The following is a 24,287-nucleotide window of genomic DNA, read 5'->3' as shown; positions in this document are numbered from 1 at the left end:
CCTCAGAAATCCAAGGAGGGGTCGCTATGAGTTGGATCCAACTGTACAACAGTGAGTTGCTTTTTTTTTATTTTCCATTTAGTAATATATCATGAACATTCACTTGTATCAATATACTTCATAAACATGAATGTGAATTACTTCTCAATAGTCCATGTTACAGATATAACAGATTTGAGTCGACCAATCCCATATCTTTGGACATTTAGATGGGTTATATTTTTTCCTCTGCTCACCAATTATTGAGCTGAACGTCCCTGTATATACTTCCTTGCCCATCAGTCTGATTATTTCCTTAGGATAATGTCCTCAAAGTTGATTTGCTGGGTCAAAAGATAAACACACTGAAGTTTTTTTTTTTTTTTTTTTTTTAAATTATGAAAATAACATAATGATAACAATGTCCCTCATCCCTTCCATACTAGTCCCACTTCCGTGGCAGCTCATGTGCATAATTTCTAATGTATTCTCTTCCACACTGTTCTCTATGCATACCATTTTCCCTTTCTTTTATAGAAAAGGGATGGTGCCCTTTTTATTTTATAGTGTATGTCAATCCGCGTTGAGTACTGATGGAATATAATAGTTCCAACTGCCCTCCTGGATTGAGAGACCATCTGAAGAAGAGATGTAATGCATCGAACACCAGTGACTGAAAACCAGAGGAATTGTGGGATGACATCAAGAACATCACCCATGAAGAAGCAAGAGGTCATTAAAAAGACAAGAAAGGAAGAAAGACCAAAGTGGATGTCAGAAGAGACTCTGAAACTTGCCCTTGAGTGAAGAGTAACTAAAGAAAATGGAAGAAATGACAAGAAAAAAGAGCTAAACAGAAGATTTCAAAGAGCAGCTTGAGAAGACAGTCAATTATTATAATGAAATGTGCAAAGAACTGGAGTTAGAAAACCAAAAGGGAAGAACACGTTTGGCATTTCTCAAGCTGGAAGAACTGAGGAAAAAATTCAAGCCTTGAGTTGCAATGTTGAAAGATTTTATGGGCAAAATATTGAATGATGCAGGAAACATCCAAAGATGGAAGGAATACACAGAGTCACTGTACCAAAAACAACTGGTCAATTTTCATCCATTTCAGGAGGTGGCATATGATCAAGAACCAATGGTATTGAAGGAAGAAGTCGAAGTTGTGCTGAGGGAATTAGCGAAGAACAAGGCTCCAGGAATTGACGGAACACCCATTGAGATGTTTCAACAAACATGCTGCGCTGGAGGCACTCAATCGGCAAAGCCAAGAGATTTGGAAGACAGTTACCTGGCCAGCTGACTGGAAGAGGTCCATATTTGTACCCATTCCAAAGAAAGGTGATCTAATAGAATTTGGAAATTATCAAACAATATCATTAATATCTCATGCAAGTAAAATTTTGCTGAAGATAATTCAAAAAGGTTGTAGCAGTATATTGACAGAGAACTTCCAGAAATGCAAACTGGATTCAGAAGAGGACGTGGAATGAGGGATATCATTGCTGATGTCAGATGGATCTTGGCTGAAAGCAAAGAATACCAGAAGATGTTTACTTGTGTTTTATTGACGATGCAAAAGCATTCAACTGTATGGGTCATAACAAATTATGGATAACATTGAGAAGAGTGGGAATTCCAGATCACTAAATTGTGCTCATGAGGAACCTGTACATATACCAGGAGGCTGTGGATCGAACAGAACAAGGGGATACTGCATTGTTCAAAATCAGGAAAGGAGTCCATCAGGTTGTATCCTTTCACCATACTTATTCAATCTCTTTGCTGGGCAAATAATCTGAGAAGCCGGACTATATGAAGAAGAACGTGGCATCAGGATTGGAGGAAGACTCATTAAGAACCTGCGATATGCAGATGACACCACTTTGCTTGCTGAACGTGAGGATGGCTTAAAGCACTGATAAGATTAAAGAGTACAGTCTGCAGTATGGATTTCATCTTGACATAAAGAAAATGAAAACCCTCACAACTGGATTGATAAGCAGCTTCATGATAAAAGGAGAAAAGACTGAAGTTGTCAAAGATTTCGTATTGCTTGTTTCCACAATCAACACCAGTGGAAGCAGCAGTTAAGACACTGGATGACGTATGGCACTGGGCAAATCTGTTGCAAAAGCCCTCTTTAAAGTGCTGAAGAGCAAAGATGTCTCTTTGAAGACTAAGGTGCTCCTAACCCAAACAATGGTATTTACAGTCACCTCATATGCGTGTGAGAACTGGACAATGAATAAGGAAGTCTGAAAAAGAGTTGATGCTTTTGAGTTGTGGTGTTGGTGAAGAATACCGAAAGTACCATGGACTGCCAAAAGAACAACCAAATCTGTGCTGCAGAAGTGCAGCCTGAATGCTCCTTGAAAGGGAAAATGGCCAGACTTTGACCTGCTTTGATCACATTGTCAGAAGGGACCATTCCCTGGAAAAGGGTATCATGCTTGGTAAAGTGGAGGGTCAATGAAGAAGGGGAAGGCCCTCAACAAGACGCACTGGCACAGTGGCTGCAATGATGGACTCAGGTACAGACAGCAAGGATTGTGAGGCTGGCTCAGGACTGGGCAGTGTTTTGTTTTGTTGTACACAGGGTCGCCACCGGTCCCACCGACTTGACAGTACCTAACAATAACAACAACTGCATTCAGGGGGCACTTATTAAGTGCTGGACACTGGATGTCAAACTTTGTGGCAAGTGCTTTTTATTCACCATGTTTTGAGAGTGTGTTGGGTATTTTCCAGTAAGGCCTAAGGCATCTGACTGCTAACCAGAAGGCTGGCAGTCCAAACCCACCAGCCACTCCTCCCAAGGAAGACTGGGCAATCTACTTCCGTAGTAATGCTGCCTTGGAATCCCCAGGAGGGACCGCTATGAGTCGGATGGCAGTGAGTTTGGTTTGGTTTATGTGGGGTAGTTATGAGTCAGGATCAACTCGTTGGCAGTAGGTCTGGTTCTTTGATGTGGGGTCGGCATTGCACTACCTACCAAGTGCTTTTGAACAGATGTGCAAACACTCTTCGCCGCCAGAGGTTTGCACGAATCTCATTTAAAAGTGAAGCAGGGAGTCAACCTCCACGACCTGGCTAGGATGAGGGACCTCCCGAACGAGGGGTGCACACCTGAGTGGGACGGGAATGAGAGGCGGCGTCCTCTTCTTCTGAGTCCCGCACGCTCAGGCCCCTTCCAATTACTAGAGAACGAGAAACCGAGGAAGTCCGTCTGTGGGCAGGATGGAGCGAACCGTGAGACAGGAGGGTCCGCAGATCCGGGTGCGGGACCAGCGGGCCGGTGGGCGGGGTCTCGAGGGTGGGCGGAGCCTGTATTGTCCGCTCCGCGGGGCATGCCGGGAGCCCCGCCCCCAACATGGCGCCTCACTGACAGTTGGCTGCTGAGAGGCAGAGGCGGATCCTGCTCCTCAGGGCGGCGGCGGCGGTGACGGCTGGGCCGGGGTCTCCGGGGCCGGGGGGTGGGGGGATGGCGGCTCGGGTCGCCTAGGGCGGAGCTGCACGGGCGAGGCTGCGAGCGAGCGGGGCGCTGCGGGTGAGCGCGGCGGCCGCTGCCATGGACTGGTGATCGCGGCGGCTCCTGCTCGCGTCTCCGCCGGGCCGGGAGTCCGCTCCTCGCCTCAGCCGGGGCCATGGGCTCGTCGGCGGCGGCGGCGGCGGCGGCGGCGGCCGCAGACTCGGCGCAGTGGCTCTCGGTGAAGGAGGAGACCATCTTTCTGCACGACGGGCTGATCCGGGTCACCGACCTGGCGGAGCTGCCCAGCGAGATCCTCGGGGCCCCGGAGGCCGCCGACACCGACCTGGAGGTGAGCGAGGCTGCCCTCGGGCGCCGCCATCGGGGGAGCGCCGGGGTCGGGCCCTCGCTTCTCGGCCTCCGCGCCCCCGCAGGCCCTCAGTGCGACCCCAGCAGGTGTGTGTGGGCGGCCGGCCGGCAGATGGGGCGGCGGCCGCAGGTCTGCAGAGCGCGCGCCCCCGCGCTGCTCCGGGCCTGGCGCGCCGGGGATTTCATTCTGAGCGTTCCGCCGCCGGCATCTTCTTAGCCTCAGCCTGCGAGGCCTCGGTGCCCCGAGGAGCCGCCGCTGCCGCCTGGGCCCGCGCCTCCCTCCCCTTCCAGGGCACACCCAGGTCGTTTAGCTTTGGCGACATGTTTATTTTAACACTGTAATCCCCCTGCCTTCCTGCCCCTGTTCTGTGCGGATTTTTTTTCGTCCCCGAGGGAGGGTAGTGGTAGCTGCCGGATCGCGATGGGCGATCCAGCAACTTGCCCTTGTTTGTGGCTCGGATTGACACGGGGCCTTTGTCAGGGAAGTGGCGGTGTGGACGTCGAGGAGCGTGCTTCTAGCGCCCAGCGTGCGCTCTGGGCTCAGGGTCACGGCGCTTTAGGCCGCAGGGCCTTTTTATGAGCTCGGGGGTCGCGGAGAAGCCGAGGCTGCGGAGCCGTGGCAGGTGCATGCCCAAGCGGATGTCAGCGCCTGGGCAGCTGGGCTTGGGCGCAGAAGGAAAGCACTTAGGTCCGCTCGGTTGATGGGAACTTTGCAGGGACTTGACTTGCATCGTGTGTGCCCGGAGGTGGGAATGCTGGCCTTGCGGTTCGGTCCAGGCCGCTCGAGGTTGACACGGGCCCCCTCCCCCCGCGACGTGGGATGACATTTGGATGTGGAGGCAGCAGAGGATGTCAGGAAATGGTTATTGTCTGTCGCAAGGAGGGCTCTCCGGGGTAGGGCGCAGGGAGCCTGGCCTGTCTGGGGGCTATGAACGGAACGCGAGGAATCTTTTGTGTTTTGCAGTTTTGCATGCACTTTGGCGTTCGGCGCAAAAACCTTTATAAAAATGGATTTAAACCCATTACTGTGTGTTTCTGGGAACGGCAGCGATCGGGTTGCGTTGGCAGCGACGTTTGGACGTGCTTGAGATGCGAATTCGTTCTACGGTATTTCTGCGCCTCGGTTTTGAGGTTGCCTCAGCATTCCTATTGTGAACTCTTCACTGACTTGTTTTACAACCGGGCCACCAAAAAAAGGGAAGAGACAAGTTGGCAGGGAATTCTTGACATTGAATCATAGTTTTCTTATGCCTCATTTGGACCTGTTCTATAAAAAGCAAGCTGTGTGTCTTATCTGCTTGAAAACTCAAGAGGTGCTATGCTAGGATGGTGGAATTTTTTGCTTTAATTAAGCTTGTTGTGTGTAAGAGGTGGGAAGACGTTGTTCTTTGTTCTTTAGAGACTAATCTAAGTTCACAGTACCAAAAATCACACATACACGTATGCACACATACACGTATTTTATATTTTTAGGCTTAGAAAGAGTGGGAGTAGTTAAAAATACCTGAGCTATTAAGTTGGCTGTCCTATGATGTTTTCTGTATAAAAGTATTGAATGAATTTCTCAGCTGTTTCACAGAAGGATGATTTTAAATGAAAGAACCCCTCTGGCCAGGTAGGTAATTTTTTTTTTTTTTTTCCTTCAGTGTGTGGTATGCCCTTTCAGAAACCAATATACCTCTGCGTGATAAACATTTGTGACTGGCAGTAGTGAAGATTGCTTTTTCACTTCTTACATTATACGGGCTACATACTTGTATCCAGAGAAATGGATAGCTAAGAATGTTTTTGCGGCTATTAAGTTTGTGTTTGTGTGGGTGTATTTACATTTAATTATTTAGCAATAATACTGATTAAGTGATTAAATGTTTCCTATGGACCAGACCTTATCTTATTAGGTTCTCAAAAAAGCCCTAGGAGTTAAATATTGTTCCTCACTGTAACAGTTGTAAGTGGTGTACCCATTGTACAGATGAGGCAAGTAAAGAGAGCAGGTATGCAGCTTGCTCAAGCTCCCGAGAGCTTGGACAGAAGCTCAGGTCTCACAGTCCAAAACACATCAGCTCCTTATCATAACACTTCACTGCTTTCATGTATGTATGATAGTCACATTTGTTACTCTTCTGGGTGCAGATGCAGTAATGAACAGATATCTTTATTTTCCTTTCTAGTAGCTTTTTCTCATATTTGAGGAAGATTAGAAATTCATTTTTTTTTTCTTTTTCAAAGGCTACCTTTTGAAATTTCTGCTACTCTTCTGAAGTATACTTCTCAACCCCCTTCTTCAGTGGCGATCTGGGTGAATAAGGGCCATTTTTCACAGGATTTCTTGGTTATGTAGGATCTTTCAGTTAATAATTTTGGATTATGAAAGATGAGATTCAAACTAAGCTGATCCATTGGTGACTGGCAACCTTTATGCAAAAGATTGCATTCGTTGCGATAGAACCTCAGCATTTTAGAGCAAGAAAGCCTTAGAGATCATTGTTTCCCTCCTTTTGGAGAGGAGTTATCTGAGCCCTGGAGAGATTATAGATGGTCCTTACTGCATAGCTGGCTATAGGAGAGCAGAGGCCTTGAGCCTGGCTTTCTTGCCTTTAAATTCCAGTGTTCTTTTCATTCTATGAGTGCCACTCAAAGTTAAATGTCAGACAACAAAGAATCCTAAGAAATAGATCAACGTTGACTTAAGATTTTAGTTTAAGCAAAAGCAGAGTATCTGCATTAAACTTTTTATTCCACTAAATTCCAAACAGACCTTAACAAAAAAAAAAATTTTTTTTAATAATGCTTTGTCAACTAATGCGTTTAACAAGTATTTGTGGAGTTCAGAGGTGTGCCGGGCACTGTCCTGGGTGCTGGGGATATAGCAGTGGATTGAACTAAATCCTTGCCCTCTGAAAGGTTTTGTTTTCGTGGGAGGATGTAGACAATAAACAAATGACCAGATAGAGAATATGTGCTGGGTCAAATGATGAGTGCTGAGGGGACAAGGATAGCTATGGAAAGGGAAAGGAGAGTGGAGGGGCAGGCTCTGGTTTAAGTAGGATGGGCAGAGAAGGAAGGCCCAGGGTGGCGTTTGAACAGAGACCTGAAGGAAGTAAGGAGCTCTGATAGTGTAGTGCCTAAGCACTTGACTGCTAACCAGAAGGCTGGCGGTTCAAACCCACCAGCCACTCCTGGGAAGGAAGGTTGGGCAATCTACTTCCGTAGTGATACCGTCTCAGGAACTCAAGGAGGAGGGGTCCTATGAGTCGGATCTGACTCCACTGCACATAACAACAACAACAACTGAAGGAAGTAAGGGGTATGCCATATGGCTACTGGGGAAAGAGCGTTCCAGACAGGCCAGCAAGAGCCAGGTCCCTGAGAGGCCGCCTCCTTAGCCTGTGTGGAGCTCTAGCTCAGTAAGCAAAGGGGGAGAGGAAAAGCAGGTGTGTGCCCATCTAGCAGGGTCTTGTGGTTAAGGCCTGTGGGTCTTATGCTGAGTGACTTAAAAATGCAGAGTGGCTTTTTCTTGCTTGGCCTTGAAAATAGCTGTCTGTATTTATTTTATGTTGCTGGCAGGAAGGGAAAACAAAGAAATTCATTTTTAAGTCTTGAGATAAATAAAAATTCAAGAGAAATAAACTGTAATAGCTTATATGTGGGAGGTCCAAAAGATTTCTGCTTCTTCTCTCATTTTTCTTCACAAACTCCTGTTGAGGACAGGTCTCATAATATGGATACTGACAAGAGAAGCTAATTGATGGCTCAGGGTCACAGATGGTCAGGCCATTTCTTACCCATAGTTTAAATTAATTTTGAATTCAATTATTTTCATTGGTGTTTCTCATTTCCCATTGTGTTTGTTTAAGAAGAAGCGCGCGCGCGCGCACACACACACACACACACACACACACACACCATTCAGAGGCTTAGACACAAATACTCCTAACAACTTTATTTGTGATTTCCAAAACAGGAAGTAGTCCAAATATCCATCGACAGGTTAATGGGTAAACACGCCATGGTACACCACACAATGGAATACTAAAAACAAAATAAAGATAAACCCATTGCCAGCAAGTTGATTCCAACCCATAGTGACCCTGTATAGAACAGGGGAGAATTGCCCCATAGAGTTTCCAACGCTGAAATCTTTACAGAAACAGACTGCCACATCTCTGTCTCGTGGAAGTGCCTGGTGAATTTGAACCGTTGAGCTTTCAGTAAGCAGCCAAGCACTTAACCACTGTACCAGAAAGGAGTGAACTATTGATATAATATGGATTTATGCTAAATGAAAGACAAACGGAGTACATGCTGTGTGACTCCATTTATAGGAAATCTAGAAAATACAAATTAATCTGGAGAGGCAGAGAGCTGATCACTGGTTGCTTGGGAGCAGAGGTGGGAAATGAGTGTGGATTGCAAATGATTGGGAGGGAAGGAAACATTGGTGGTGACAGATACGGTCCCTATTTTGATTGTGGTGATGGTTTCACAGGTGTATACATATGTCAAAACTCATCAAATTATGCAGTTTAAGCAAAGGAGGTTGTTGTTATTATTATTATTATTTTACTTTTATTGTGGTAAAAACATATGCAACAAGACATTCACCAACATAACAGCTTCCCCGGTTACAGCTCAGGGACATTGCTGACATTTTTCGTGTTGTGCCACCATTATTGCTATCCTTTTCCAAAATATTCCACCACCATTAGCATCAACTCATTACCCTGCATATGCAAGCTTCCCATTACTCTCTCTCTCTTGCACAGGAGGTTAATACATGTCAATTATAACTCAATTTTTAAAAAATGACCCAGACTCAGAATGCTTTATTAATAATATGTAGGGGAAAAAAGCTCAGCAGGTTTTTTTTTTTTTTTTTTTTGTCATGTTAGAGAAGGAACATTTGGATTTGGGGCTGATTAACTGAAATAGTCAAGGCTTTGAATACTTATGATACACTCAATGGAATCTCTGAGACAATATTTAGATTTATTCTGATCTGTTCTCCTAGAGAATACCAGCCTGTTTATCCTTTGAGGAAAATCTTCTGGAAAGTGTTTATGTACTTTAATAGAATTCTACTGTTGGAACCTTCTCTTTGTTGCCAGACTAGATTTAGAAGAATTAAGGAATAAATAAAACAGCTGCCCTCTTCACCAGCAGAATTAATTATGTATGTAGTCCACAGAGCACTGGAATACGAATCACTGAATCTTAGTGTGGGTTCAGGCAAGTGGCTCATAGCTCTCAGGCGTGGCTGGCTAAGTGTGAAGTCACACTGAAGAACCTGGGGACTGTGGGAGGCAGTACTGCCTCTCTGCTAAAATCAGGTTTAAAGCGTCAGACTGATTGAAATTCCAGGCCTACACCTTATTAGCTGTATGACCTTGGTCACATTCCACACCTTTAGTAAGCTCCAATTTGTTCTTCCGCTAGGACTTCTTTGTTATCATTGTTACCACCTATGTCACCAGGACATCAGCATCAGCATATTGTATGCTTACAAACGTGCCAGGTTCTGTGCTGAGCACTTCACACACATTATCTCATTTAATCCTCACAAAAACCTTCCGAGGGTGGTACTGTCGTTATCCTTATTTTAGAAATGAGGAAAATGTGGCACGATGCTAAGTAACTTGCCAAAGGTCATATAGTTGGTGACAAAACCAAGGCTGAAGTAGATCTGCCTGACTGCAGCCCAGAGTCCATGCTCTAAAGCTGGTATGTTGGACTGCCTCATCATCTATAAGAGGAGGCTAAACATAGCGTTAGCATAAGAATTAAATAAGAACCTGCATGTAAAGTACCTTTCTGCAATGTCTGCTATATGGTAAATGAGTAGAAACTCTTATTCCTATAGATCCTCAAGGTTATTAGTGGGTGGATGTGATTATGTATTGTGTACATGGACCATCTTTAAAGTTGCTATGTTGTTGGAAAGTTATTTTATGCATATTCTGTCAGCTGCCCATTGTATAGGAACAAAATTATCCCATTAACTGAACTTTTTTTTCCTCTATTAGTAGAGATGGATTTGTTTTCAGTGATCCATCTGGAATTTTCTATCTTCCCAGTTTGCTTGTAGTATGACTAGGCAGATGAAATATTAGATAGTCTTGATTTCAGCTTTCTTCCGATTGTCTCCCTAAGGTCTTGCTAAGTAAATCAATTTAGAGTATCTGTCTTCTTGGCTTCCATATTGACTGCTACAAATACCACCTGTTGACCAGGGCTACTCGGTAGATTGTCACACACCTGTTCTTTCCTATATCATAAGGTACCTGTAGTGATAATTATGAAAGGAAGTCAATTCCGGAAAGTGCCCTGACTTTCTCTGCCTCCACCTTTGCATCTTGTTTTACAGCAGTGGTTGTGGGGTGAACGCAAGGAGTGAAGTCTGCTTTGCAAGGTGTTTAGTCAATAGTTGTAGACAAATGTAATTACCAGCAGGTGATCAACTACGGGACGAATGCACAGTTATTTCAAAAGGAGAAGACTGCACAAGTTGGATAACTATTGCTCTGATCCTGCATTTTTTAACATAGCTTGTATATCCATTAAAGTTTTGAAACTAGTAGTAATGCATGGATGTGTGTGTTTGTTTTTTTAAATGTGATTTAGGTGAAAGTTAACAAAGCAAATTGGCTTTCTATTCAATGACTTATACACATTTTGTGTTGTGACACTCATTGCAATCCCCACGATGTAACAGCACTATTCCCACTTCCTGCGTTTACCATTTCCCTTCATCCTTCTTTCCTTTCCCTTCCTGTCTTCTTAGCTTTGTCCCTTGGCAAATGCTGCCCTTTTGATCTTGTATGGTTGATTGTTCCAAGGAGTGCATACCTTTCTGGTATTGTTCACCCTGTAGGCCTACCTGTGAATCACAGTGGTGAGTTCAGTTCTAGGCTTGAAGGGTATTTAAGGGCCCTTGTCTGGGGAGTTCTACCAGCCTTCCTCAGACCAGTGACCCCTGGTCTTTTGTTTATGATTCTGAGTTTTGTTCCACATATGTCTCCCGCTCTATCCAGAACCTCTTATTGTGATCCCTTTCAGAGCTGTCAGCAATGGTCGCTGGACTCCATCTAGTTCCAGTCCCAGGGTTGAGGTAGCTGGGGCTCATGTGGTCCATTAGTCTTTTGATTAATTGTTTTCTTGCATCTTTGATTTTCTTCACTCTCACTTGTTTCAGTCAGGGAGAAACTATATGAATATATTCTTATAAAAATGGGAAGAAAAGATCAAACTGAGGGCCCTTGTGACTACCACCCTGGTCTTATTTTCCATCCAGTCCAAGGTTAAACTAGTGATACAATTTTTTTGTATATTTTTCAAGATTAAAAAAAAAAAGTGCACATGTGTATTTGTGTGTGTATATATAAAATGTTATATTGTTTTTTGCTTTCTTTTTTATATGAAAGATGTTATACTGTACATCTTTCTGCAGTTTTCATGTTTAAACTCAGTAATATAATATGGTCTTTAAAATAACAGACTTTGGTATGTTATACTATATATAAAAATGAAAACCAAACCCATTGCTCTCGAGTTGATTCTGACTCATAGTGACACTATAGGGCAGAGTAAAAGTGCCCCATTGGGTTTTTAAGGCTCTAAATCTTTATGAAAGCCAACTGTCAGTCACATCTTTCTCCTTTGGAGCAGCTGATAGTTTCGATTCTCTGACTTTTTGGTTAGCAGCTGAGTGCTTACCCACTGTGCCACCAGGGCTCCTTATACTACGTATAACGCAGTGCACTGCCATCGAGTCGGATCCAACTTACAGCGACCCCTCCTTGGGTTTTGGAGGTGGTATCACTATGGAAGTAGACTACCCAACCTTCCTTCCAAGGAGTGGCTGGTGGTTTTGAACTGCCAGCCTTCTGGTTAGCAGTCAAATGCCTTAGGTGCTGTGCCACCAGAATGAGTCAGACCTACACATAGTATAAGGAGCTCTGGTGGTGTAGTGCCTAAGGCATTTGACTATTAACCAGAAGGCTAGCGGTTCAAACCCACCACCTACTCCTCGGAAGGAAGGTTGGGCAGTCTACTTCCTTAGTGATACTGCCTCGGAAACCCCAGGTTAGTTAGCTGTTTTCCTCTTGATGGCTGTATTAGTTTCCGCTGTTGCTGTAACAAATTGCTACAAACTTAGAGGTTTAAAACAACACAAAATTGCTCTTTCATGGTTCCAGAGAGGTCAGAAGTACAAAATCATGTTTTCTGGGTTCAAGTCAAGGTGTTGGCAGGGCTGGTTCCTTCCACCGCTCTGAGGGGAGAATCTGTTTCCTTGCCTCTTTCAGCTTCCAGTGACCACCTGTATTCCTTGGCTTGTGGCTACTTCCCCTGTCTTTTAGATCATCACTTCAGTCTCTGCTTTTCTCATCCCCTCCTCTCATCTCCTTACTCTGATGCCTCCTGTATCCCTCTTATGAGAGCATTTGTGATTACTTTTAGAGCCCACCCAGATCATCCAGGATACTGTTCCCCTATCAGGATCTTTAACTTGATTGCATCTGCAATGTTCCTTTTGCCATATACAAAATAGAATATGTATATATTCCATTCACAGTTTCCAGGATTAGGATGTAGGTGTTTTTTTGGGTACATTAGTTACCCTTCCACAATAGGTATTTTGGTGGTTCTGTTTCTCATGTTAAAAACAGCCCTTCGGTGCATATCCTTGCATGCTTCCATATGCACGTGTAATTCTATAGTGTAGATCCCAAGAAGTAGATGTGCTGGGTTATAGGGGACCATTTAAAATTTTCATAGGCTTTACCCAGTTGCTCTCAAAAGTGACTGTACTAGTTTATACTCAAGCAGTACGGTTTGATAGGACCGCTTTTCCTCCCACCTCATAGTGGCCATTTTAGAACTCATGATTTGCTTAAACCCAGCATTTGCTTCAACCAGTGGCTCTTCACCTCAGAGGCAAGTCCAGTGGATGTAAGTGGGTACCTAGAAATGCGTGCTGGACCACCATCACCCAGAAGCAGCCAGTGTTTTCTGTTAATGCTTTTTGGCTTTTATTTCACTTCAGAAGACTTCTCTTATGGCTTGATCTCCTCTGTCTCCTGCTATAAACTCATTTTGGTCAGTAATCCAGTTAATACAGACCATGGCCTTATAAAGGCAGGAGAGAGCCACGACTCTTTGTTCTGAGATGGTGTGGGGATTCTGCCAGAGCGCAGCCAAGCCAGTGAGCCGCATGCACAGGGAGAGACGTGCTGGCTCCTGGAGTGGGTTCAGAGTACATTGCAGTTTTCAGGAAGATGAGGTGGACGCAGATGCCCTTATCATCTTGCTAGTATAATGAGTAACTGCACATTTTTTAAACTATATGAACAATGGTGAACATTAGGTAGATTGTATTTTTATACTGTACAAAACCTTTTGGATTGTAAATCACACGGACATTGTTAAAAAAAAGTACAGAAAATACCTAAAAGTATGAGACAAAATAAATACCCTGTGATTGCACCACCCAGAAATAATGCTGTTGTTGTTTGGTGCTATTGAGTCGATTCTGACTCATAGGGACCCCAACTGACAGAGTAGGACTGCCCCATAGAGTTTTCTTGGCTATAATCTTGGAGGGAGCGGATCACCAGGTCTTTGTCTTACGGAGCCAGTGGCTGAGTTCAAACCGCCAGCCTTTTGGTCAGCAGCCGAGTGCATACCATTGCACCACCAAGACCCCTTATCCAGAAATTATTAATTAATTAATTTTTTATTATTTCCTTCCTCAACTCATTTTTATACATATTAAAGTGGAATTGTATGCTATGTACCATTTTCTATCCTTTACTTACTGGGAACATTTTATCAAATTAGGTTAAAAACATGTTTTTGATGGCTGCATAGTAAGTTGTGGCCATACAGGTATGTGTTGCTCAACGTACACACTATGTCCTGTGAAATAAGATGTTATGTACTTTGGAGGTTGTGTGCATACCATGTTAAAACCTTAGGGGAGCCCACTTCTAGTGGCCTTTGTTTTCCCCGTTGCTGCTGTTGCTGCTGCTAGAGCTTCTGGTGGAAGCCAGAGGAATGGGCAGAGGCAGCAGTTGGGGCTGAGAGGACGGTTGTGGGAGTGACTGTAACCAGCTGGCTCTATCACCTGTCTGAGCAGCAGCAGCAGCCCAGCCCCACAGCCTCTTGCCACCACTTCCTGCCTGCCCGTGAGACAATACCCAAGAGCCTGTGCTCAGAGCCATGTCCTCTGCCTCACCTGTCTGTATCCTACCCATGGTCCAGTGCTTTAAGTCTGGGTTTGGGTCTTTAGAACCATTAGGAGGAAATAATAAACAAAAATAGAGCTGCTCTCTCTCTTTAAAAAAACAAAACCTGTGGGATGTAGATGTATATACAGTCAGTCGTTGCCTGGATGGACATTAAGTTTGGCATACCTGTATTATCACTGTCTTTTCAGACATGTCTGCTGTCTCTTCACATCTGCTATTTAAAGGTAATTCTAGTTTATGGGAAGCTAAATGATTTTTAGTGTTCGGAGTGTTATTTGATAAAATTTGATAAATTGTAAATTGGTGGTGATTATTAAAATGTATTCTGCAGCTTATTACTATTGAAAGTTATGTGATTTAAAGAGATTTTAGTAGTGCTGTATATTTCCTCTTCGAATGATAATTAATATCTGCATGGAGCTTTGAGCTTATGAAGTGCTATTAGGCACAATTGTAGAGTAATTAATGTTTCATGATGGGATACTTTGGAATGGACACAGTTGAATCCCTAGTGTTTCTACCAAAACCTGCAGTTGGCTGAATTACTAGGTCATAGCACAGTGTGTAGCAATTTTAGATTAACAATAAGGAGATGTGTAATTTGCAAACGATTTTATGCAAATTGTAGGTTTAGTAATGGTAATAACTACAGATGCATCATTCAAATAGTAGTTTTATACCAACAAGATATTAACATTCAGCTTGTGTTTGTAATGGATCTTTTCTGTGTTTACTGTATTTGCATTGTGCTCTGTAGTTGGCAATCCAGATTTCAAATGAATGAAGTCTAACATAATAAATGTAGCTTTTAATGAGACAGAATAGAAAGTCTAGACCTCCTCTCTCTGTTGGGATACATCTACACCTTACTTGTCAACTATCACGTTATCTGACATTGAGCATTTATGACAACAGTAAAAAATGTAATATCCAACTATTTTGCAAATTAACAACCAACATCTGGCAATAACAAACGCCAAGGTGCCAGATGAGAGTAATGCTGGCAGTCAGCCTGGCTGGGCCATGATTCTCAGTGGTCTGGCAGTTATATAATGATGTAGTCAACCTCCATTTTGTGATCTGATGTGGTCATCCTCCATTTTTGCATAACACTGATTTTCATGTACCATTCTGCTCTTTGGAACATAACCATGTCAATAAGTGAGAAGCAGGTGTATTTGCTTTTCTTATAGTTGAAATAAAATTAAGAATATTGAAGTAGTATCTGTGGCAGTATATTTTCATCAGAACTGTGGTATGTAGTACAGGAATTACTTTCTTTATTTTTTGCTAGTGCTTGCTTTCTCATCACCCACTTGTAGTGCAGCTGTAAGGACACTGTTGGTTTATTTAGTCTAGAAAGGAGAAAAATGGGTCAAAATGTACAAATATATTTGGGGAACTTTGGAGAAAGCCAAGCATTTTTCTTTGTTTTTTGGATGAGCTCATAATGAACAAAAGTGTCCTTTCCTTTAGGGACTCTGAGCTTGGAGTCCTTGAACTCTAAGGGGTCCATGAAAAGCACTTAAGGTATGTGAATTTGGATGAGAAAACTTTCTTCATTTTCACTAGTGTTGGGCTGAAACTCATTAATTTCTTAAATTATAAATGCAATCAACAGACAGTAGTATTGGCAGTACCCATGGCCCTGTAACCAAGAGAAATACTGGATATTTTCATATCTGTTGTTGCACATATCTTGAAATATTAATTATGTTCATCACCACATAGAAATTATGGGAATTATTAGACCAATAGCTTGATCTTGTTATTTAATATGTTGATAATGAAACTCTTAATATCATGATTTTAAGTGTTTTGGTAACTGTATTTCAGTGGAATTGGTTTCTTGTAATCCTCTGTCTTTTATTTGATGTGTTTGAAAATGTTATCTGAGAAGGGTCCAGAGGCTTCACCAAGCTGCAAAGGGTTAAGGGCCCTTTCGATAGACTGTCTTGGCATCTCTCCCTTCTTAGCTGAAGTTTGCTGAAGACCGGTATAGTTTTTATTTGTCTGAAGTAAAAGTGACCACATTTTTGAAAACCTCCTAATATTTTTGTGGTAGAAAATGTTTATCCCCTACATTTTTTCCTCTTTCTTAGTGACTGAAAACTATTAGTTAATAATGATTTACTTGGGTGGTCTGAGTTTTCCTCATTTGCCAAACCTGGTATCTTTAATAAGGAAGCTATTTTTAAAAATCTGCTAAAAAATGACAAGCAATTTAGAAAAATTGAGTGATTTTTTGTTCACCAAATATTTGGGGTTTCTTTTTCTTTCTGGTCTGGGAAGCATGCTGGTCAGCTGAAGCTACATGAATAGAAATCTGTTAGTGTACTTTTGGTTGGTATCTTACTATATCAGTTAAGAACCATCTTAGATATGTGGCCTCAAGCTGTAACAGTTGCTATCCCAGAAGAAACGTTATTTTAAAAATCTGAAATGTATTTGCTTTGATCTTCTCTATAGATACAATTACATTCTTGTGATTACGTTTATTTGTTCAAATGTTATTTTACATGTGTATTGTCAGTGTTTCTGTGTTGTATTTAAATCCTCCAGCACCGTGCTGTCCAGCCAGTAACAACAAGCACATGTGGCCATCGAGTCCTTGACATGACTCACCAGCACTGAGATGGGCTGAAATATAAAATACCAGATTTTGAAGACTTGGTAGAAAAAAAGAATATGCAATATCTCAATAATATTTTCTGTTGACTAGATGTTGAAAGGATATTTTTTAATACAATGGGTTAAATAAAACGTTGAACTTACTTTTATTTATTTATTTTTACTTTTTAAGATACAGTTCTTGGCAAATATATGTGTTTACATTATAGTTCTATTGGATGTGCTTCTCCAGAGATAGGCAGTCAGAGCCAAGTCTAGCTTGCTATCTTTTTGTAAATAAAGTTTTATTGAAACATAGCCAGCTCATTTGTGTATCTGTTGTCTATGGTGGCTTTCATACTACAACACAGTTGAGAAGTTGCAAAAAGAGAGTGCATGGTTGGCAACCCTTCCAAGGGCACGTGCTGGCTACTTCCATATACACGGTCATATGCCACATTGTGTCTTTAGGCAATGTCCAAGCACATGTATGTCTGTGGTTCCAGGCCCTGTAAAGCCTATTATTATATTAAAGTTTTGAGGTGCATATAATGGTTCATAATAACAAACAGATACTACTAGGCAACACGCAATCAAAACGTTACTCTCATTATTATTACTATATTATTATTTTTAAGACGTTTTAGTGTATCTGGAAGTGGTTTTTGTAAATATTTTTTTATGTGTAGAAAGGTACATTATATTCTATATAGTGACGAACATTTGACTAACATTAGATACCAATCGTACCTAACTGTTAGGACTTATGTATAAATTCAACTTGAAGACAGATTTAGGAATGGAACTTGTTTGTAATCTGGGACTGCTTGTATGTAATGTGGTGTTTGTAAAATACTCACATTACGTAGCATCCTATTTCACAGAATGTATCGTGGACATTAAGTGACACATGACTGTACAATTTTCATTTCAGGAACCCTTGGGTAGTGCAAATATTTAATACACTTGGCTGCTACCCAAAAGGTTGGAGAGTCTAGTCTATGCAGAGGCACCTTGGAAGAAAGTCCTGGTGATATATTTCCCCAAAAATCAAACATTAAAAACCCTGTGGAGCACAGTTCTACCCTGACACACAGGCAGTCACAGTGACTCAGAGTTGACTCAATGGCAACTAGTTTATTTTTACTTCTTCCTTTCAGTGGTTCTATGAGGCAAGTTAGAGGACATTTTATTTTAGAAAAAAGGCTTAGAGAAGTGAAGTGATTTGTTAAGGTCACATAATTAGTTAGTGCTAGGATTGGGACTCTAGTTCATATTTGCTGATTGATTTCCACTCTGCCTACCTCTGCTTTAGGCAGCACTTGACTGTGATAACCTGTGAGCTGTGACAGTAGTTAAATGGCAGCTAGTAAGTAAGAGCTACACATAACTGCCAGAGCACCTTATTTTTATTTTTATGCAAATAATGTGCACATTATACATTTTTGCTAATGGTATACCCTCCCAACATATTTTTGCAAGTGCACCATGCCACACATTATATGTGTTGAGCATATTAGTTACATAGGTGTGTTATTTGGGGAAAAAAAATACTGCAATTTTCCTAAAAACAGTCATGTTGCCTCCTTGTCCAAACTTTCTCTGGCTTCCCCCTTCCTGCAAAATAAGGCAAACTTCTAAATGTGGCATTCATGGGAGCTGTAATTGTTTGGCTTCATGTTATCTTTCCCATCTTATGTCATTGTCCCCTCACCCCCCACAGCAACTCTATATTTTGCAAACTCACTTTCAGTATTCTTGGTTCATGGGGTGCCATTGCTCATCCTTAAAGGTCTAGATCAAATGATGCTCCTCCATGAAATAGGTATTTTTGATGACCTAATGTAGTTTGGGTGAGCCTTTGGGGATTTTAATTGCATTTCAGAGAAGATAGAACACCTCCCAACGGTGACTACCAGACTCTGGCAGGTGGATGAGCAGTATGGGCTGTTGGAGTTAGCTGGCCTCACGGGGGCGCCTGACTCAGGGTGACCCGTGGACAATGGGATTGGACCTTTGTGCTCCATAGGGCTTTCACTTGCTAATTTTTCAGCAGTAGATTGCCAGGACTTTCTTCCTAATATGGGGTTAGGACCTTTGATTTTTTTACAGAGCATGTAGAGTTTTGCATAGTGAGTAATGAATTCCTGTGAGATTCTTGAAAACAGCTAGGTTAGATAGAATTAATTGAAAACGCCCTATGTTATCTCTCATTCCTTATTCTGAAATGAAGAGCATCATTTAAAATTTTAGGTGAATTTGAGTGCACTTTTGTTTAACTTAGTTCTGCAGTTAGGCAGGAACTGGAGCACTAGTCCATCGTTTTGAGCATTTCCATGTCCAGGTTTGTTGGGCCTTTAGTGACTGTATTATTGTGTGCATTTACCGTCTGTTGTTGAGTGGCAGTGCCTTGAAGACTAGAACTGTCCCCAAAGTTGTGTTATAGGATAGAGCATAATCTGGCTACTGGTTAGGTATTATAATAGGGCTATTAATCATAATTTGGAAAGGCAGGGAGTAGGAGCAGTCTCTGGGACCTCAGGAGTGACAGGATATCAGGGTAAAAAGGGGCAGGAGGCAAGGCAGGCCCCAAGCTCCCTAGAGCCAGGAAAGGGAGGGAGCAGCCGGGGGCTACAGAGTGGCAGGTCCCAGGTAGGAATTAGATAAGGGGAAGGCACACAGGTTTCCAACAGTTCAGGGAGATAAATTTGTCAGTTTGTCATCCTGTGAGGCTTGTATGTTGCTGTGAGGCTTGAGGCTGTGCCACTGGTGTTTTAGAAGCCAGCAGAGTTGCACATGGTACACAGGTTTCAATGCAGCTTACAGACTAAGAGTAGGTAGAAGGTGGAGGCCATCAACTTCTCAAAAATTGGCCAGATAAAATCTTATGAGTAGTTGAGAAACACTGTCTGATACATTACTGGGCAACTTTATGAATAGCTTGGAAACATTGTCCAACACAGTGCAGGAAAACAAGCCCCTTGGTTTGGAAGGCACTAAATATAGGACTGGGAAAGAGCTGCCTCATCAGAGTAGAACCAACCTTAATGATACGGATAAAGTAATTCTTTCAGGACCTCCATGTGCTGATGTAGCGTAACTCAAATTGAGGAGAAACAGCTGCAAACGTCCATTAATATTCAGAACATGGAATGTACAAAGTGTGAATCTAGGAAAATTGGAAGTTGTCAAAAATGAAATGGAATGATAAAAATTGATATCCTAGGAATTAGTGAGCTGAACTGGACCAGTTTTGGCCATTTTAAATCAGATGACCATATGATCTACTATGCCGGGAATGACAGACTGAAGAGGAATGGCATGACATTCATCATCACAAAGGGTGTTTCAAGATCTGTCCTGAAGTACAGTGCTGCCAGTGTTAGGATAATACCCATACGTCTACAAGGAAGAACTGTTAATACTACTATTATTCAAATTTATGCACCAACCACCAAAACCAAAGATGAGGAAATTGGAAATTTTTATCAACTTCTGCAGTCTCAAGTTGACCCAACATGCAATCAAGATATGTTGCTTATCACTGGTGATTGGAATGTAAAAGTTGGAAACAAAGAAGAATCACTGGTTGTTGGAAAATTTAGCCTTGGTGACAGAAATAACGCTGGAGATCACATGATAGAATTTTGCAAGACCAACAATTTATTCATTAAAAATACCTTTTTTCAACAACACAAACGGCGGCTATACACGTGGACTTCGCCAGATGGAGTACACAGGAATCAGATTGACTACATCTGTGGCAAGAGGCGATGGAAAAGCTCAATATCTTCAGCCAAAACAAGGCCAGGAGCTGATTGTGGAACAGACAATCAACTGCTCATATGCAAGTTCAACTTGAAGTTGAAGATAATTAAAACAAGTCCATGAGAGCCAAACTATGACCTTGAATATATCCCTCCTGAATTTAGAGACCATCTAAAGAATAGATTTGATGCATTGAACACCAGTGACTGAAAAACAGAAGAATTGTGGGATGCCATCAAGAGCATTATCCATGAAGAAAGCAAGAGGTCATTAAAAAGATGAGAAATAAAGAAAAGACCAAATGGATGTCAGAAGAGACTCTGACTTGCCCTTGAGGGAAGAGTAGCTAAAGCAAATGGAATAAATGACAAGATAAAAGACCTGAACAGATTTCAAAGAGCAGCTCGAGCAGACAAAGCCAATTATGATAATGAAATGTGCAAAGACCTGGAGTTTAAAAAACAAAAGAGAAGAACACACCATTTCTCAAGCTGAAAGAACTGAGGAAAAAATTTAAGCCTGTGTTGCAATATTGAAAGATTCTATGGGCAAAATAATGAATGATGCAGAAAGCATCAAAAGAAGATGGAAGGAATACACAGAGTCACTGTACCAAAAAGAACTGGTAGATCTTTATCCATTTCAGGAGGTGACATATGTTCAAGAACCAGTGATACTGAAGGAAGAAGTTGAAGCTGCACTGAAGGAATTGGCGAAGAACAAGGGTCCAGGAATTGATGGAATGCTCACTGAGATGTTTCAACAAAGGGATGCCCTGCTGGAGACACTCACTTGGTTATGCCAAGAGATTTGGAAGACAGCTACCTGGCCAACTGACTGGAAGAGATTTGTATTTGTACCCACTCCAAAGAAAGGTGATCCCACAGAATGTGGAAATTATCAAACAATATCATTAATATCACATGCAAGTAAGATCTTACTGAAGATAATTTAAAAACAGTTGCAGAAGTATATTGACAGAGAACTTCCAGGATTACAAGCTGGTTTCAGAAGAGAACGTGGAACGAAGAATATCATAGCTTATGTCAGATGGATCTTGGCTCAAAGCAAAGAGTACCATAAAGATGTTTATTTGTGTTTGATTTTGATTGTGTGGATCATAACAAATTGTGGATAACATTGAGAAGAATGGGAATTCCAGAACACTTAATTGTACTCATAAAGGAACCTGTACATAGACCAGGAGACTGTCGTTCGGACAGAACAAGGGAACACTGCATGGTTTAAAATCAAGAAGGGAGTGTGTCAGGGCTGTACCCTTTCACCATACTTATTCAATCTGTATGCTGAGCAAATAATCCTAGAGCCTGTACTATATGAAGAAGAATATGGCATCAGGATTGGAGGAAGACTCATTAACAACCTGCAATATGCTGATGATACAACTTTGCTTGCTGAAGGTGAGGATGACTTGAAGTACTTACTGATGAAGATTGAAGAATACAGTCTGCAGTATGGATTACATCTCAATATAAAGAAAACAAAAATCCTCACGACTGGACCTTTAAGCAGCATTATGATAAATGGAGAAAAGATTGAAATTGTCAAAGACTTCACATTGCTTGATTCTGCAATCGACGCCAATGGAAGCAGCAGTCAGGACATCAGATGACATATAGCACTGAGCAGATCAGCTCCAAAGGACCTCTTTCACGTGCTGAAGAGCAAAGATGTCTCCTTGGGGACCAAGGTGCACCTGACAACAAGCCATGGTATTTTCAGTCGCCTCATATGCATGTGAGAGCTGGACAATGAATAAGGAGGACCAAAGAAGAGTTGATACTTTGAACTGTGGTATTGGTGAAGAATGCTGAAAGTACCATGGACTGCTAAAAGAAATAACAGGTCTGTCCTGAAGGAAGTGCAGCCAGAATGCTCTTGGAGGCGAAAATGGCCAGACTTTGTCTCACCTGCTTTGGTCATGTTGTCTGAAGGGACCATTCCCTGAAGAAGGATGTTGTGCTTGGTAAGGTGGAGGGTCGGCGAAGGAGGGGAAGGCCCTTAACAAGGTGGATTGACATGGTGGCAGTGGTGATGGGCTCAAGTATAGCAAGAATCATGGAGCTGGCTCAGGAGCTGGTGGTGGTTTATTCTGCTGTGCATAGATAGGGTCGCTGTGAGTCGGAGACGACTTGGCAGCACCTACCAACAACAATGTTAATCATAATTTGCTTGTGACATTATAAAATGTTTAAAACTTTGAAAATTAAAATGTTAGAATTTTAGAAAATAGAAAGTATAGATGATGTAAAACAGAGTAAAGGACAAAATAAAAATTAATTGCATTTCACCACTCAGTTAAATGTTTCATGTTTTCATGTATTCCTTTCAGATATTTTTCTGTAATTATACAGTTACTTACACATTGATAACATATTTTAAGAAGTTCTGGTTATTAAATACATGCTTATGTTTTGCCTTTTTTCTTTGACACTGACATTATTTGTAGGTCATTTCTCCAAAACTTCCACTGTTGTTGACAATAGATTTTTAAATACTTGCATAGGTACTAACTCCTGCATGGTGCTTCATTACATGAATGCTTCCAGGATTTATTTACCTAATTCGGTATTGTTGAATGCTTAGATATCTTGTTAAAAAGATTTAAAAATTGGGGAAATCACTTTTATAAATATTAGAATTCTTTCTTAGTATGCTCCAACACACATATATAACCATCTAAGTTTGTTTTTCACAAATCAGAATGAGAGGCTTCTGAACTGTCTTCTAACTGTAAATTGATAGGATTGTTTTGCTTTTCATTTTATATGGATAATGAAGTTCATATTTCTGGTCATGTACTGTAATGGATGAATTATATATGATGTCTGTTGTGTTTGGGTGTTCCCTCTATAGCTATGGGAACTCTGGTGGTGCAGTAGTTAAAGCATTCAGGTGCTGACCAAAAGGTTGGCAGTTCAAACTCACTAGCCACTCTGTGGGAGAAAGATGAGGAAAGAGATGCTTTTGTAGATTTACAGCCTTTGACCCATGTGGTGCAGCCCTGCTCTGTCCTGTGGTGGTGTGAGTCGGAATGGGCTTAATGGTGGTGGATTTGGTTACTTATTTATAAATTTTTGCTATAGCTACATGAGGTGCTTCATTTAATTGAAAAAATTAGGAAGCCCTGAAGTCATTTTAAAACGGAATTGTAGTTTAGCATAACTTGTGAAAAGGTCTGCTTTGAGCATTATGCTTTTTCAAGAGCATATACGGTGTCTCTGTGGTAGCACATTGACAACAGTAACTGGAAGGATTGGACAGGAACCTTAGCGGACAGTGAGTTTACATTAGTGAGGGAGGAACAACTCAAAAAGGAGGGTGAGAACGGTTGCACAATTCAAAGAGTGTAATCAGCCTCACCAAATGGCCCGTGTAGAAACTGTTGAAGTGATGATGTACGTTTTCTGCGTATATTCGCCACAACAACAACAAAATAGAATTTAGGAAAAAAAAAAAAAATTAGGAAGCAGTGCATGGCCCAAAATGCCGCGGGTTCAAATGGGAGCACAAGAAAAGTCTCTCTTCCAGCCCCTCCTCCTCAGCAGCGTCCGGCGTCCGGATTCCTGCCGAAGAGAGTTGAACGCACTTACAGGCAGATGTGTCCCCGATGCTCCTCTGGCCTCGCCGCCTCCTCCCTGCCCTCCCCCTTCAGTCCGCTGCAGCCACCCAGGCCTCCCAGCGGCGTTACAGTAACCCGCCGGGTGCCCAGGCAGAAAGGCTCACTCCCTTAGCACCATTGTTCTTCCCTCTGGGCGAAATTAGCTTCCATAAGGCAACAGTCCACACAGGTGATAGAGGCGGTATTTTTGAGAATATTA

At 42.1% G+C, this 24,287-nt stretch overlaps 1 protein-coding gene across 1 annotated transcript in view; it reads left to right on the top strand.

Moving 5' to 3' along the window:
* The first annotated feature begins 3,629 nt into the window (after window positions 1-3,629).
* Window positions 3,630-24,287, top strand: part of HECTD4 (HECT domain E3 ubiquitin protein ligase 4) — a 195,967-nt gene continuing 175,309 nt past the window's right edge. Inside the window, exon 1 of the mRNA XM_042780607.1 lies at window positions 3,630-3,803. Within this exon, the coding sequence (XP_042636541.1) occupies window positions 3,630-3,803 (174 nt within the window). The remainder of the gene's footprint in view (window positions 3,804-24,287) is intronic.

The sequence above is a fragment of the Orycteropus afer genome, unplaced genomic scaffold (genome assembly GCF_000298275.1).
Source record: "Orycteropus afer afer isolate SDZICR_OR568_19922 unplaced genomic scaffold, OryAfe1.0 scaffold00048, whole genome shotgun sequence".
Classification (NCBI taxonomy): domain Eukaryota; kingdom Metazoa; phylum Chordata; class Mammalia; order Tubulidentata; family Orycteropodidae; genus Orycteropus; species Orycteropus afer.
The sequence above is the reverse complement of the archived record's forward strand: the minus strand, read 5'-3'. Positions and strand labels throughout refer to the sequence as shown.